The 14851-nt window shown below is 55.1% G+C and overlaps 1 protein-coding gene across 1 annotated transcript; it reads right to left on the minus strand.

Annotated features, from left to right (window-relative positions):
* Positions 1-211: 211 nt before the first annotated feature.
* GAS2L2 (growth arrest specific 2 like 2) lies at positions 212-8949 on the minus strand. Its single transcript, XM_004449425.3, is given in 7 exon segments — positions 212-1056; positions 1059-2524; positions 3084-3321; positions 3970-4066; positions 5003-5110; positions 6514-6755; positions 8215-8949. Coding segments are annotated over 7 exon segments (2595 nt in total). The 5' UTR covers positions 8600-8949; the 3' UTR covers positions 212-997.
* Positions 8950-14851: the final 5902 nt, after the last annotated feature.

Here is a 14851-nt window from a genome sequence, read left to right on the forward strand (position 1 = left end):
AGGGGTGGGGAGGGGGCCGGCAAAGGGCCTGTTGTCTACTGAGGGACGAAGGTGAGGGTGATGATGTGGCCCTGTGTCCCCAAACCCAGGGCAACCAGGAAACCAAGGGGAAGAGTTTGGGGCTCAAAGACTTCTCTCCTCCCCACCTACCCCCAGACCCTCTAGTTAGTTAAAATACCCAGCTTGGGGGAAGCATACCTGCTCCCCCTGCCACTCTCTGGAAAACTTCCGTAACCAGACTCAGTCCCTGCTGTCTCCGCATTTCTCCTTTCTACTCACAGCTGAGATGTCGGGCCTCTCCTGCATAACTTCATGTGTGTAAATGAATTAGGAACCCTCGAAACCACCCCTCTTGAGGTTGAGCCTTCTCAGCCCCCAAGTCAGAGAGCAGAGCTTGAAGTCCTTGGCAGGAGTAGCTCCGCAGCTCTGCCAGGACTTGCGCGGGGAGGCAGCCCTTGTCCTTGTCCACGGTTCTGATGCACCCGCCACTTCCAGGAGAGATGGGCTGTCAGGCAAGGCCGGCTCCGGCTGAGTCATGAGAGAAAGCCTCTCCCGCCCCCGTGCCCTTCCCTTCCAGTGTGATAACCTTTGAAGCTGCACCTTCCTGCACCACTGCTGTCCTAGGAGGAGAGACTCAACAAGTTGGGGGCTTGAAGACAGACACACTGGTTTTTAATAACTTACAGGACTTGTGGAAGCTGGTGGGCACAGCCAGGGGACGGGAGTTTGGAGGCTGTCCTGGGGGTGTGCAAAAAGATACAGGGCGGCTCCACCACCCCTAACCAAACCCTGGAGTTGGAGTGGAATTGATGGGTTGTCCCTTTGCTCCACGGAATAGACTGAGTCTGTATTTGTCTCCTCTCCTGACCAAGAGCCCGTTTGAGGGGAGGCGCCTTCCCTTCTATCCCTGTAGCTGGGCATCTGATGGAGACGTGGGCATCCTTTCAATACCCGTTCTCGCCCACGCCCGCAGGCTCAAGGATGAGAAGGCTCCTCCTCAAACCCAGGACTCCTCCTCGAGCACGAGCGGGGCTTGACTGAGCTGCTGAGGCCCTGGCCCTCAGAAGGCCGGGGGTTGCTCTCCAGTAGGGTAGCTGGCTCACTCTTCTCCGTTCCCTCCTCCTCCCCATCCACTGGGAATGCCTCCCCTCCCTTGCTGCCCAGCGCTGCCTGTGCCACCTTACCCCTGGGAGGTGCCCTGGCCGGGCCCAGGCGAAGGTAGGCCAGTGGTTTGGGGATGCGTGAAGGCCACTTCTCAGGCCTGTGGTCCCTCCGGGGCCGGATCCTGGGCCTCAGCTTCAGCTTGTAGATGGACGGGACCCTCTGGGGCTTCCGGAGTGTTCTTTTGCCCTTGCCCAGACAGGCCTTGGCTTTGTCAGAATTGAGGTTCAAGGATGAAGGTGTGGGGGCCTCCAGCTTGGCAGACATGGTAGAGGCTGAGCAGTCCTGCTCTCCTTGAGGTGGGGCCTTCCTAATCCTAGGGTCCTTGGCACTCAGGCTTGCCTTTGTCCTTGGCACACCCTCTCTGGCGCCCAGCTTCTCTTTTGGGCTTCCTGGGCCTGAGGTAGCAGCCAGCTTAGAAGACCCTGTAGGGCCTGCTCTCCAGGCTTCCAGGTCCACTTTAAGGAGCGGTGGGGGACTCTGAGCCAGTTCCTGAATGACTTTGTCATAAAGAACTCCAGGCCTGGGCCATTGCCCACGCAGACTGGAGGGATAGACACCACTTCGAGGGATGGCCCCAGACCCTGTGCCCAGGGGATGGGCACTGCCCACCTCCAGCAGCTGCATGTTGGCCAAAATCTCCTCTTCGAGGCTATTGTAGACGGCTTGCTCCTTGGTCCTGCCCAGGGGCAGGGGAGTGTACTGTCCCTCCCGCTCCTGTGGGTGCAGTCCCTGGGGTTCTCCAGCCTTGGCTGTAACCTGGATGTCCAGCTTCTGGTCCCCCCGTTCCCGCTCTGCAGGGCAGTCCCCATGTCTGGACCCAGTGATGGCCCTTAATGGGACAGAGCCTCTCCCCAAATCTGTTGTGGGACCTCCACTTACATTACCTGGAAAGCTTCTTCCTGGAGTTGGGGGATGGGAAGAGGGCTGATGCATGGGGATCTTGGTGGGTTCTTTAACAGGAGATGGAGAACGGACAGATGCTGGATCCCTGAACTGGGGGGAAGCACCCTTGGCCTCGCTGCGGGGTAGCTGCCTGAGGTGCGGGGGCTTGGCTGGGCTGGTGGACCGAGGCAAGGGAGATGGCCCTCTTGTTGGCATCTCCGTGGCGGTGGCCTCGGGGCCTGGGAGTCTCAGGGGCGTGGAAGCCCTGGTGTGGGTTCCCCAGCTGTCCGTCTCCTCATGGACCCACGAAGGGGGAGTCCTTCCCCTGGAGAGCTGAGGGGGGCATCTGTCCTCCCTCCTCCCGGAGGATGTGCACTGGGGGTCTCGGCCCCTCTGGGTGGATGAGGATCGGGGCCTAGGAGGGCTGTCTCCAGCTGGCAGTTGCTTCCGAGTTGGGGTAGGAAACCTCTCCTGGCACCTGGAAGGGAGAACCGGAGGCCAGAAAAGGAGACTCAAAAGGCCGCGGGGTCACGCAGTCCTGTCCCTGTCCTTTCCCCAACCAGAACGCCAAGAGGCCTTCCTAGGCGTCAGCTTAGTGAAGGAGATGCTCCCTCTCCCTCCGTGGCTGCCCAGGAGGCCCTCATGCCTGTGGCTATTTAAGTCTGTTCTCCCACGTTCACTGTTTGACAATAGAAGGAAGCCTGGCCCGGGCCTGGTGACTGCAGGTCCCACAACCAGGGTCCACCGTTCTTGGGGGTGGGGCGATCTTAGTCTACCCCCCTTAGTGCTCTACCATGAAAGGGCACAATGACCTTGGGTAGGTCCTGTTCCCTTCCTGGGCCTCAGCCTTCTCACCGGTGGCATGGAAGTTGGCATGAAGTAACCAGATGACCCCAAAGGTACTGGATGCCTTTCTGAGGTCTTGTTGGGGTAGGCAGAACGGGGCACTGCTGTGACACCTTTTATCTTGGGGTGGGTGGCCTCTAGAATGTGGACTCCAGAGGAGAAAGAGGCCCTGTCCTGGCCCTTCCCCATACCTCAGGGGAGGTGCCGTCTGTCTGAGGGCCCCCACCCCTGCTCCCCGATCACTGCGGGGGCTGGGGGAGGACGACGCGTGGGGCTTCAGCATTCGGCCTGAAGAGGTATATGTCTGCCAGTCCACGGGGGGCAGCGGACTCTGGGAGCGGCTGACGGTCATCACGGGCCCGTGCTGCACCCGCACTTCATGCTGCGCCGGTGGGACTGGGGGCTTCTGGAGGCTGCTCGGCTTGTGCGCTACCAACACAGCCCCCGAGAGAGAGGAGGGCGGTGTTAATATCCTGCGGATGTGGCCACTATACCTCCTGCAGCTGTCCCATGCCCTGCATCTCACGAGGACGACAGCGGGACCTCCTGCCGGAGGGGCTCAAGGGACGTCGCCCAGTCGGAGGGCCAGCTGGCGGACTTGCTTTAAAGCCACCTTGGTATTGCAAGATGGCTTTATACGCTTATTTTGGGTGGCGTGAGATGCAGGTGGAGATTAAAGCCTCCTAGCCACGCTGGATGGACCCAGAGTCAGACCTTAGTTCCAGAGACTCTTCCTGACCAAATGCTGGTTCTGCATGTGTTTGGCGCCACCCTGTGTCTACGATTGCTACTGCACCATTACTGCTCACCTTTCCCGCTCAGGCTGGGAGAAGGTGCCATACCTGAACCTTCTCTAAGACCTTCCTGCCTCCATCTCCCACACACCTCTTGCCCACATTTCCTACCTTTCCTTCTCTTTGGGAGCAACCTCTCCTGGGAGAAGTTGCACCACATCTTACTGGAGAGCAGCTTCCTTCTTGGAGCTCAAACTTATCACCCGCCCAGGCTCTAGCCTCCCAGCCCAGAGCTGGGCTTCCCCAACCAGCTCCACAGGGAGGGGAACCTGGGGGCACTCACATAGGGACGTGCAGCGGCAGGGGTCGTGTTTATCCAGATAATGGCCGAGTGTGTCCCAGCCGCCCCCCACACGCACCATCACGTGGTTCCGGAGGATCTGTGGGGGGAGAGGGGCGAGGGCAAGGCTGAGGCAGAGGGAGAGCTTCCAGCAGCCGCTCAGAGATGCCTGCCTGTGGCCTGCCCAGGTGCCACCTGCGCTCCCGAGGAGTTCGCAGCTCCTCCCTGATGGACACTGCTGACACCTGCTGCCAAGGCTGGAGGAGGAGCTGGCAAACAGAGAGGTGCCCCACAACTGGACAAGGCATCTCACAGGTGCTGCCTGACCAGGGCCCGGAACTCTCCTTCTTTGTGGAGGGTTCGCGCCTGCACAGGCTGGCGTCCGAGGGGGAGCCCTGATTGCTCTAGCTTTGCCTCCGCGCTGTGTGTAAAAGAACAGCTTGCTGCACCCCGGGGCAGGTCGCACAAGCTCCCCATGCTTCAGTCTCTTCATTGAAAAGTGTGCTCGGAGTCCCTTGTCCCTACCTACTTCACAGGGCTCTTGCCTCGGGGTCTGGGTGAGGCCCCAAGTGGCTGGCTCTGCCCCTTCATGGGACCTGTGACCCAGGAGCTGCTGGCCTCGCCTGGGTACACCGTGCTACCGAGCCAGGCACATCAAGGGGGGAGATGGCATTGGCGAGACTGGGCCGGCACCAACAAACTTGAGGTTCTCAGCCCCCTTGCTCTGGAAAAGTGGGGTACCATTCTCCATATCCCTCTTCTGCCTGGGGCCACTCTCTACATTACGCTAAGGTAGAGGCCAATAGGGCCAGGGAGAAGGGGTTCTGGCTGTCCTGATGGAAGGAGGAGATAGGCTTCCCAACTTTCCCAGGAATCTCCTGGAATTCTCTGAGGGAGACAAAGAGGCCCCCAGGTCCAAGAACTTGGGGTAAATGCTGATTTCCTCTCCCTGCCCCAGGCCTAGGCCATGTCCTGTGGGAAGAAACCCTATTCTGTTGACCCTGTGGGCCTCTCCACCCGCCAGCCCAGGACTTACCCGGATAAAGATGAGGGTGTTGGAGTCCCCCACGCGGTACTTGCCTTCGGACACCTTGACCATGGAGAACTGGACTGGGCACGTGCAATGGCTCACGAGGCTCTGCACCTGCGGGCGGCAGCAGCCGGCTCAGCCCTCCCCCTGCCCGTGCTCCCAAGTCCACCCACACTGGGGCAAGCACGAAGTGGGGCTGCCTGCAAGCAAGCCAGAGCCCCCCCAGGATTGCTGAGGCCAGGGCCAGGCACTGAAAAGGGGAGGGAGGGAAGGCCTTTAATGTCCCAAGGAGAACAAGACATTTAGCGGTCACCAGTGGTCCAGCGTCCTCATGGACCTTCATGGATCTGCTGAAGGAGACAGTGGAGTGTAAGGGTTAAGAACGTGGGCTGTGGGATCTGGCAGACATGGGTGGGAATCCTACTTCTACTGTGTCATATGCCTTGGGAAAGTTAAGAGACCTCCTGGAGAAGCAGATGTGGCTCAACTGATAGGGCGTCCGCCTACCACATGGGAGGTCCAAGGTCAAACCCAGGGCCTCCCGACCCACGCGCAGTGCTAATGCGCACAAGGAGTGCTATGCCACGCAGAGCTGTCCCCCACGTAGGGGACCCCCATGCGCAAGGAGTGCACCTTGCAAGGAGAGCTGCACCACGGGAAAAAATCATGGCCTGACCAGGAGTGGCACCACACACACGCAAAACTGACACAGCAAGATGATGCAACAAAAAGAGACACAGATTCCTGACAAGAATGCAAGCAGACACAGAAGAACACAGAGTGAATGGATACAGAGAGCAGACAATGGGGGGGAGGAGGGAGAGAAATAAAAATAAATCTTAAAAAAAGACCTCCTGGAGCTCCAGTTTCCTCAGTGGTGTAAAAATGGGGTTCATCATGTTAGTTACTAAACAGTCAATAAGAGCTAATTTTTTCTGAAGTGCTCCTTCTATGCCAGACCCTGCTCTCGGCATTTCTTATGAATTGGCTCATCTAAACTTCACAGCAGTCCTAGAAGGTAGGTATCGCTGTCAGCCCCACAGAGAGGTTAAATAATTTGCCCAAAGGCACACAGCTGTGAAGCAGTGACTCTAAGGCTTGAACCAAGGCACAGCAATGGTTAAAAACCATGCCAGGGAGCTGGTGTAGCTCAAGTGGTCGAGTATGTTGATTCCCACATAGGGGGTCCCAGGTGCAACCCCTGGTATCTCCTAAAACAAAACAAAACAAAACAAAAAACACCATTTCACAGGTTACGGTGTGGGTAAAAGGAGAGATGTGTAGCATGCTGGGTTTATAATAAAAAGGTGGCGAGTGGCATAGCTACTACTACTTGTGCTTGGGTTTGAGGCTCAGAGCTGAGCATGATCTACTCAAAGCCACGCAGTGAATTAGTGTCAGGGCCAGGACTGCAGCCCACGAAGGGGGCGGCTCAGGGGCAGGGGTGGGATGGGGGAGAGGAGAGAGGCGCGGAAAGGGGTGGTGGGAGGGCTCGAGGCGTGTCCTGAACCCCTCACCATCTGGTCCAGGTTGTGGAAGTGGCAGGGCCGGCGCCTGGGGGGCGCGGGCGGCCGCGGGCCGGGCGGCGGCGGGGCCAGCTCCTGTCGCAGCTCCTCTTCGATCTCCTCCTCCAGCTGCACCAGGGCGGGCGCGGCCACGCCGAAGCGCCGGGCGCGGCGGCCCAGCTCCAGCAAGCACAGCACCACGTTCCTCACGTTCCTGCGCAGCACCAGGTCCTCGGTCTCGAACATCAGGACCTCTGGTGGGTGGGGGAGGTAGGCAACCTAAGCCCCCTGGGACCTCCCGGGTGGGGTCGGAGAAGCTACCTACGGGCATGGAGACGGGCGACTGGGCAGCCCTAGGGAAAGCGCCGGGGCCGTCCTGGGCGGGGGAAGGCCGGGCAGGGGGGTGGTCCAGCCGGCCCCTCGGGGGAGTCTGGGCAGCATCGTCCAGGCGCCACGTGCAGACAGGGCGGCCCATCTCTCAGAAGGGGTTCCTGGGGGTGGAGGTGATGCTGGCAAAGCAAAGGGACTTGGAGCCTGGCCATGGGCCTGTGGCTGGAGAAGGGTTAATTCCACCCCCTGCCCCCCTCAGCTTGCCAGGTTGGGTCCAGGAGCAGATGGGAGTTGATTGTGCTTCCTGCCCTGCCCCTGCCTCTCACCTCTCACCTCCAGGATTCGCTGGGCATCCCCAACTCAACCCCGCACCTACGTACACCCAGGCTCGGGGCTCTGGGGCCTGACTGCCAGATTCAAGTCCTGCTTTCCCACCTACTAGCAGGTCTCTGAGCCTCAGTTTCCTTTTCTGAAGAATGGGGATAGAGGCTATTCCAAAGGGATGCTGTGAGGGTTGTTTGAACTACTGGTGGTTAAGCACCTGAGACAGTGCTTGGTGCACAGTCAGCCCTCAACAAAACACTAACCCTCCAAATCCACCCCTCTCTGCCCCTCTCCTGGCCAGTAGCCCGGGCCTGACCCCTCCCCCTGCCTCGCTCCCACGGCCATTGGCCTGCAGGGTGGGTGCCACCTCCAGCCTCATCCCTCTGTGGGTCTGAAGCCAAGGAGATGAGGGAGCCTGACATGTCACTCCCCTGATCCTACAAGCCCCGGCATGACCGGGCCTCTCAATGTCCCCACCTGCCTCCTCCCCTGTCCTCTGTCCACCCCAGCCCAGCCCCGCGCCCTGAAACAGGCCCCCAGCTTCTCCCCGCCATCCAAACGCGAGGCCTTTGCTGGGCTTTTGCCCCACCAGTTCCCTTCCCCCAAAACGTCTATTTATTTTTCAAGACGCAGTTCAAATCTCCCTCCTCCATGACGCCTTTCTCAGCTCCCCCTTCCACAGGTGGCTGCTCCCTCTGGCTCCCGAGCACTGACACCATTGCTTCAGCATCTCCCTCCAGGGCTCTAAAATGCACGTATCTGCACATCTCTCTCCTCCCGGACCGTGCCAGTCGTGGGCATGGGTCTCCCTCCTCTCTGTCCTCGTGCCCAGCACGGCGCTCGGCACAAAGCATGGCTCAATGTGTGTTTGTTGAATGCAATAATCAATCAACCAACACATTTATTTATTGAGGACAGACTATAGGAAGGGGAAACTGAAGCTTGAAGAGAGAGGAGCTGGCCCAGGTCAGATCTGGAAGGAGAACCCAGGCTCCTGACCCCGGATGCAGCCCAGGCCTCCGAGAGGGGCCCCCCTGAGGTGAGGGCCAGGGCGTTTACCTTGGATGCCCATCTCCTTGCGACACCACTGAATGAAGTTGGAGATGTTGTCCCGGGCCTGGAAGGTGCCCGGCTGGGCAGCCCTGTTGCAAGAAACCCCGACCTGCGGCATGGGACAACTCTGGGCCCAGGCAGGGGCCTCGGCCAGGAAGGCCAGGGCAGCCTCGGTGACAGTGTTGGCATGTTGGCACAGCACCAGGCCTGTCTCCAGCACCTGCAGGAAGTTGGCTGCGTCGATGTCCAGCCCGTAGAGATCCCGCAGCCACTCGGCCAGGTCCTCCTTCATGGCCTCCAGGTACTGCTCGCTGGACTTAAAGGGCCGGATGCTGCGCACCGGAAGCCCCCGGGGCTCAGGTTTCCTCCCGCGGCCCCCGGGCTGGGGCATGCTTGACCCTCAGCAGGCAGGGAGCCGTCTTCACTCTTGCCTCCTGCTGGGTCTTGGCTGGGGGTTCCCTTCTACCCTCCAAGAACCCAGGACTTCCGGCTCTGCTACTTGCCTCTGGCTTCAGCTGCCAGGCCAGGCCCGGCCCCCGCCCCCCCACATTCTGCAGTTGCTGCCAGAACTTTCCCTGCTCTATGGCCCTACAGGGACCTCGCCCTCCGACTGCCCAGTCCCCTCAGAATTCGCTACCTCCTGGACCGATGGAGGTGAGGCCACTCCTCTCTCCCCCAGGGCTGGGTGGGTCAAGCTGGCTGCCTCCCACCCCCCATGCTGCCAGCCTGGCCGGGCTGGCTCTCACTCTGCTTTCCTCTCCTCTCCTAGGCGACAGCGGCTGCTACAAACACTCCTTGTTAACCCTTCTTGGCAGGCAAGGACTGCCCTGCACAGCCTGCCCTGCAGCAGATGGAGTGGGAAGAAGAGGCTGGAGTGGCTTCTCTCACTGGGTTGACCAGGTGGGGGCTTCTGGGGGATGGGAGAGAAAGGCAGGGGCAGGGGTTGCAGTGCCCTATGGTGTCTAGTAGGGTGTGGAAGAAAGGAACACAGCAATAGAGTCCAAAGACATGGGCTAAGTCTTGGGCCTCTTTCTTAAATCCCCAAGTGACCTTCATATACTACCTAATGACCCTGTACCTCAGTTTCCCCAACTGTAAAATGGGAATAATGATGTCTACCTCACTGGGGTACACTGAGGAATAAAGGAATAATGCTTGTGAAACTAAAAGGCTGTTACTTTCCCAGCTCCTGGCAGCCCAGACTATGCCCCATGATCCCCACTTTCTTCAAAGAATCTGCCCCATCCCCCACTCTAACCATGAGATTCCTCTAGAGTGGGCTGGCGATATCATACCTCACTCCCATGGCTGCAGCCGTACATTTGTTCAACGAATATGGACAGAGGAAGAATTGAAATATAAATATTAAATGGAAGAGAACTAAGATAGGCATCCAGCTAATTTTGAAAGGAAGTTGAAGAGAGATGCATTTAGAAGATTTAATGAAATAAGTAGAATTTGAGCTGGGTTTTGAGTAAGAAATGGAAGATTGAATGTTCACGCTTTTAATAAGTCAGAGAACATCTTAATTAATAGGAAGACACAGAGCACTGACAGAGAAAGGATATACCCACACTTCTATTCTTTAGTTAATTTGAGTTGACTTGCTGTCAGTTGCCTCAAGATAAATTTGGAAGAAAAAAGTAGGGTGAAAGAAGGTAGAGTGCTTCTCTCTGCTCCTGCCTATCACCTAGACAGGGCATGTATTTATTTTATGGCACAGCTTCTGGTCCCTCATATTATATGGGGGACTTTCCCACGTGGTTCCCCCTTTGGAAGTTCAACAGGCTCCAAGCTGTGTCATCTGAGTCATGAGTATGTGACCTGGTTCTATCAGACCCCCCACCTGGGGCTGTGACCTAGAGCCAGTGAGACCCAGGAGCAGTGATGAATTCATTCTGGGGACAGATGCAGGCACATCCACCCTCAATTCCCAGAACTGCGGGCAGGAGTCAGGGACTCGATGGATTATTCTGGGCTAAGTTTTGTGCCATGGTCCTGGCTGCCCAGGTCACTTTGATCTTTTGGGGAAGTCTCTTTGTTCAGCCTCCTTGGAGATTCTGTGGGTTGCCTAATATCCTTTCAAAAAAAGTCCTTTTCTGCTTATTTCAGCCAAGACTATTTTCTGTTGCGGACAACTAAGAGCCTTACTGATGCACACTCACAAACACGTACCCAGACCAGGGCACTGAACTGCTGCCTGAAACCTTTCCCAACCCCCCACCCCGGGTCCTCATGCTCTCCCCCTTTCAGCACCTACAGCTCTCCTGGTCTCAGTGCCAGTTGGGAAGGTGGCTTTAGGACTGGGAGGTTGGCACAGGGGCCAGGTTGGAGAGGGCCATCAAGCTACTTGTTTCTTCTCCCAGCCATGTTGGGGCAGGGACAACAGAGCTGAGATGAGGAACGGGTCCCAAGGAATACGGCTACAAGAGACAAGATCGTTGGCCTTCCCAACCTGCATTTTCTTGTTTCCTCACCCATAAAATGGGTATAATAACTGCAGTCTTTTTTTTAAAGATCTATTTAATTTCTCTCCCCTTCCCCCGCCCCTTCCTCCCTTCCTCCATTGTCTGCTCTCTCTGTCCATTCATTGTGCGTTCTTCTGTGTCTGCTTGCATTCTCAGCAGCACTAGGAATCTGTCTCTTTTTGTTGCATCATTCTTGCTGCATCAGCGCTCCATGTGTGTGGCACCACTCCTGCGTGGGCTGCACTTTTTTAATGTGGGGCGCCTCTCTTTCGGGCCACACTCGTTGAGCATGGGGCTCCCCTACACGGGGGACACCTCTGCATGGCACTCCCTGTGCACAGCAGCACTGCATGTGGGCCAACTCACCACATGGGTCAAGAGGCCCTGGGTTTGAACCTTGGACCTCCTATATGGCAGGCAGATGCACTATCAGTTGAGCAACATCCACTTCCCAATAACTGCAGTCTTGATGCCCATTGTTGGTTGAATTGTGTTTCCCCCAAAAGACAAGTTCGAGTCCTAACCCCTGGTACCTATGACTATGACCTAGTTTGGAAATAGGGTCTTTGTAGATGTCATCAAGTTAAGATAAAGTCATACTGGATTAGGATAAGCTCTAGTCTGATAATTGTTGTCCTTATAAGAAAAGGGGAATTTGAACACAGAGACACACAGGGACAAAACCATGTGAGACAGATGCAGAGGTTGGAGTTATGCTGCCACGAGCCAAGGAATACCGAGGATTGCCAGTAACCACCAGAAACTGGAAGAAGCAAGGCAGGTTTCTTCTCTAGAGCCTTTGGCAGGAACATGGACCTGCCAACACCTTGATTTTGAATTTTTAGTTTCCAAATTGTATGAGAATACATTTTTGTTATTTTAAGCCACCTAAATTGTGGTACTTTGCTTCAGCAGCTTTAGGAAACTAATACAATGCCTTTAGAAAATATTTGAAAGAAAATAATGAAAACTGCTCTGTGATTAAAAAAACAAACAGGGTAGCGGATGTGGCTCCATGGTTGAGTGCCAGCTTCCTACATAAAAGGTTCTGGGTTCAATCCCAGGACCTGGTACCTTAAAAACAAAACAGAACTAAACTAAACAAAGAAAACCACACACCTGGGTTAATACAGGAGCCACTCAGAGCTGTTGCTCTGGATCACTGGCTGGCAGCACAGTGAAAAGAGTGTGTGCTTTGGAGACAGACAAATCTCCAAAAAAGATAAGACAGACCTTGATTTTCTTTCTTTTCTTTTTTTTTTTAAGAAGGTACCAGAGATTGAACCCAGGATCTCGTACATGTGAAGTAGGGGCTCAACCACTGAGCTACATCTGCTCCCCAAAGAGAGTTGGTTTCGTTTATTTTGTTTTTAGGAGGTACTGCTGATCAAACCTGGGACTTCGTACATGGGCAGCAGGTGCTCAACCACTTGAGTGAGCTACACCTGCTCCCCTAGACCTTGATTTATTTATTCATTTATTTTTTTTAAGATTTTATTTATTTATTTAATTTCCCCCCCTCCCCTGGTTGTCTGTTCTTGGTGTCTATTTGCTGCGTCTTGTTTCTTTGTCCGCTTCTGTTGTCGTCAGCGGCTCGGGAAGTGTGGGCGGCGCCATTCCTGGGCAGGCTGCACTTTCTTTCACGCTGGGCGGCTTTCCTCACGGGCGCACTCCTTGCGCGTGGGGCTCCCCCACGCGGGGGACACCCTTGCGTAGCAAGGCACTCCTTGCGCGCATCAGCACTGCGCATGGCCAGCTCCACACGGGTCAAGGAGGCCCGGGGTTTGAACCGCGGACCTCCCATGTGGCAGACGGACGCCCTAACCACTGGGCCAAGTCCGCTTCCCTAGACCTTGATTTAAATTTGACTTTGCCCCTTAGAAGCTGAGGCTTTTGGTAAATCACATCTCATTTCTGAGCTTGACTGTAAAATGGGGATCATCATAACTGTCCCACAGAGCTGCTGAGGAATAAGGGTAGAATTCATGCTCAGGGCTTTACCACATAGTAGATGCGTTGCAAAGACATTGGGGGTTCTATACCTGTATTAGTTATCCAGTGCTGCAAAATAAATTGCTGCAAAATTTAGCTGCTTATAACAGTAATAAACATGTAGTATCTGTTTCTGTGGGTCTGGAATTCAGGAGCAATTTAACTGGGTGGTTCTAGCTTGGGCTCTTTCATAAGGTTACAGAATTTCTCTCAGCCAGGGCTGCATTTATTTGAAGGCTGACTGGGAGCTCCCAGATGGCTTGTCACACGGCTGGCAAGCTGGTTCCGGCTGCTGGCACAGGGCTCTATATATGGACCTCTCCATAGGTTGATTGAGTGTCCTTAGGACATGGCGCAAGGTTCTCCCCAGAGTCATTCAAGAGAGGGCAAATATAGTGGGGAAGGGTAGGAGGTGTGGGGAGTGGGGCATATGGGAATCTCTTATATTTTTGTGTGTAACATTTTGTGTAATCTAAGTATCTTTAAAAATATATATATATATATATATATATAAATAGAGAGAGAGCAAGGCAGAAGCCACGATGTCTTCTATCACCTAGCCTCGGAAGGCACACACCGTCCTTTCTGCGCTATCCTCTTGGTCACACAGGCCAGCCTTTTTCAGTGGGGAGGGGGAATGTACAAGAGCGTGAATACCAGGAGATGAGGATTAGACCAGGGACCCTCTCAGAAGCCGGCTACTTCAATATGGGAAAGTAATTTCTCTTTCTTTCTTGCTAAGAGAACTCAGCTTTGTTCAGGCACGAGGTGGAGCGCCCTTGAAATTAGTGAGTGTGGGCCCAGCACCAGAGGGCGAGCCATGGTTGTCGAAGGCAGCGGTTCTTGACCTTTTTTTTTTAAAATACTTGTTTTTATTGAAATTCATATTCTCTGATGTTAATCAGGTTTTTTAAAAGATTTATTTACTTATTTGTTTGTTTATTTATTTCTCTCCCCTTCCCGCCCGCCCCCCCGCCAGTTGTCTGCTCTCTGTGCCCATTCACTGCATGTTCTGTGTCCGCTTGTATTCTTGTCAGTGGCACCCAGAATCTGTGTTTCTTTTTGTTGCATCATCTTGCTGTGTCAGCTCTCTGTATGTGCAGCGCCATTCCTGGGCAGGCTGCACTTTCTTTCGCGTTGGACGGCTCTCCTTACGGGGCGCACTCCTTGTGCGTGGGGCTCCCCTACATGGTGGCGCACCGCTGCGTGGCAGGGCACTCCTTGCGCGCATCAGCACTGCGCATGGGCCAGCTCCACATGGGTCAAGGAGGCCCAGGGTTTGAACCTTGGATCTGCTATGTGGTAGGCAGATACCATATCCGTTGGGCCAAATCCACTTCCCTCTTAAACTTTTTTTGTTCCACGGACCCCTCACTAAGTCCACATTACACTGTGTATTATTTAATAAATACATCACACATACACGAACGTGTCCCCACAAGACTGTTTTTTTTGAATTTCAATTCAAACTAATGGACCCTTGTTAAAAACCCCTGCTCTAAGTCAATCATGGCAGAGATAAAAATTGAAAATTCTGCCAAGGTGCCAAGAAATAGAAGACTCAGCAAGTCAGAAAAGGAGTAAACCCCTCAGCAGAATTTATCTCGGACTATCAAACTGCTCTCCCACCCAGAATACAGTTAGGGGAAGCAGACTTGGCCCAGTGGTTAGGGCGTCCGCCTACCACATGGGAGGTCCCTGGGCCTCCTTGACCCGTGTGGAGCTGGTCCATGCGCAGTGCTGATGTGTGCAAGGAGTGCCCTGCCATGCAGGGGTGTTCCCCGCGTAGGGGAGCCCCACACGCAAGAAGTGCACCCCGTAAGGAGAGCTGCCCAGCGCAAAAGAAAGTGCAGCCAGCCCAGGAATGGTGCTGCACACACGGAGAGCTGACACAACAAGATGACGCAACAAAAGGAAACACAGATTCCCGGTGCCCCTGATAAGGACAAAAAGGGTCACAGAAGAACACAGTGAATGGATACAGAGAGCAGACAAATGGGGGGGGGGGGGGGCGGGGCGGGGAGAAGGGGAGAGAAATAAATAAAAAATAAATCTTAAAAAAAAAATAGAGTCTGTTAGGTGGTTGTAGACTGGGAGAGGATTCGGTAAAGATTTGTTTAGAGTAAGTTTCAGCTGTGTTGTGATCCCATCTCCCACCCTCCCCCCACCCTGCATCAAGAGGA

Source organism: Dasypus novemcinctus, chromosome 21 (assembly GCF_030445035.2).
Source record: "Dasypus novemcinctus isolate mDasNov1 chromosome 21, mDasNov1.1.hap2, whole genome shotgun sequence".
Classification (NCBI taxonomy): domain Eukaryota; kingdom Metazoa; phylum Chordata; class Mammalia; order Cingulata; family Dasypodidae; genus Dasypus; species Dasypus novemcinctus.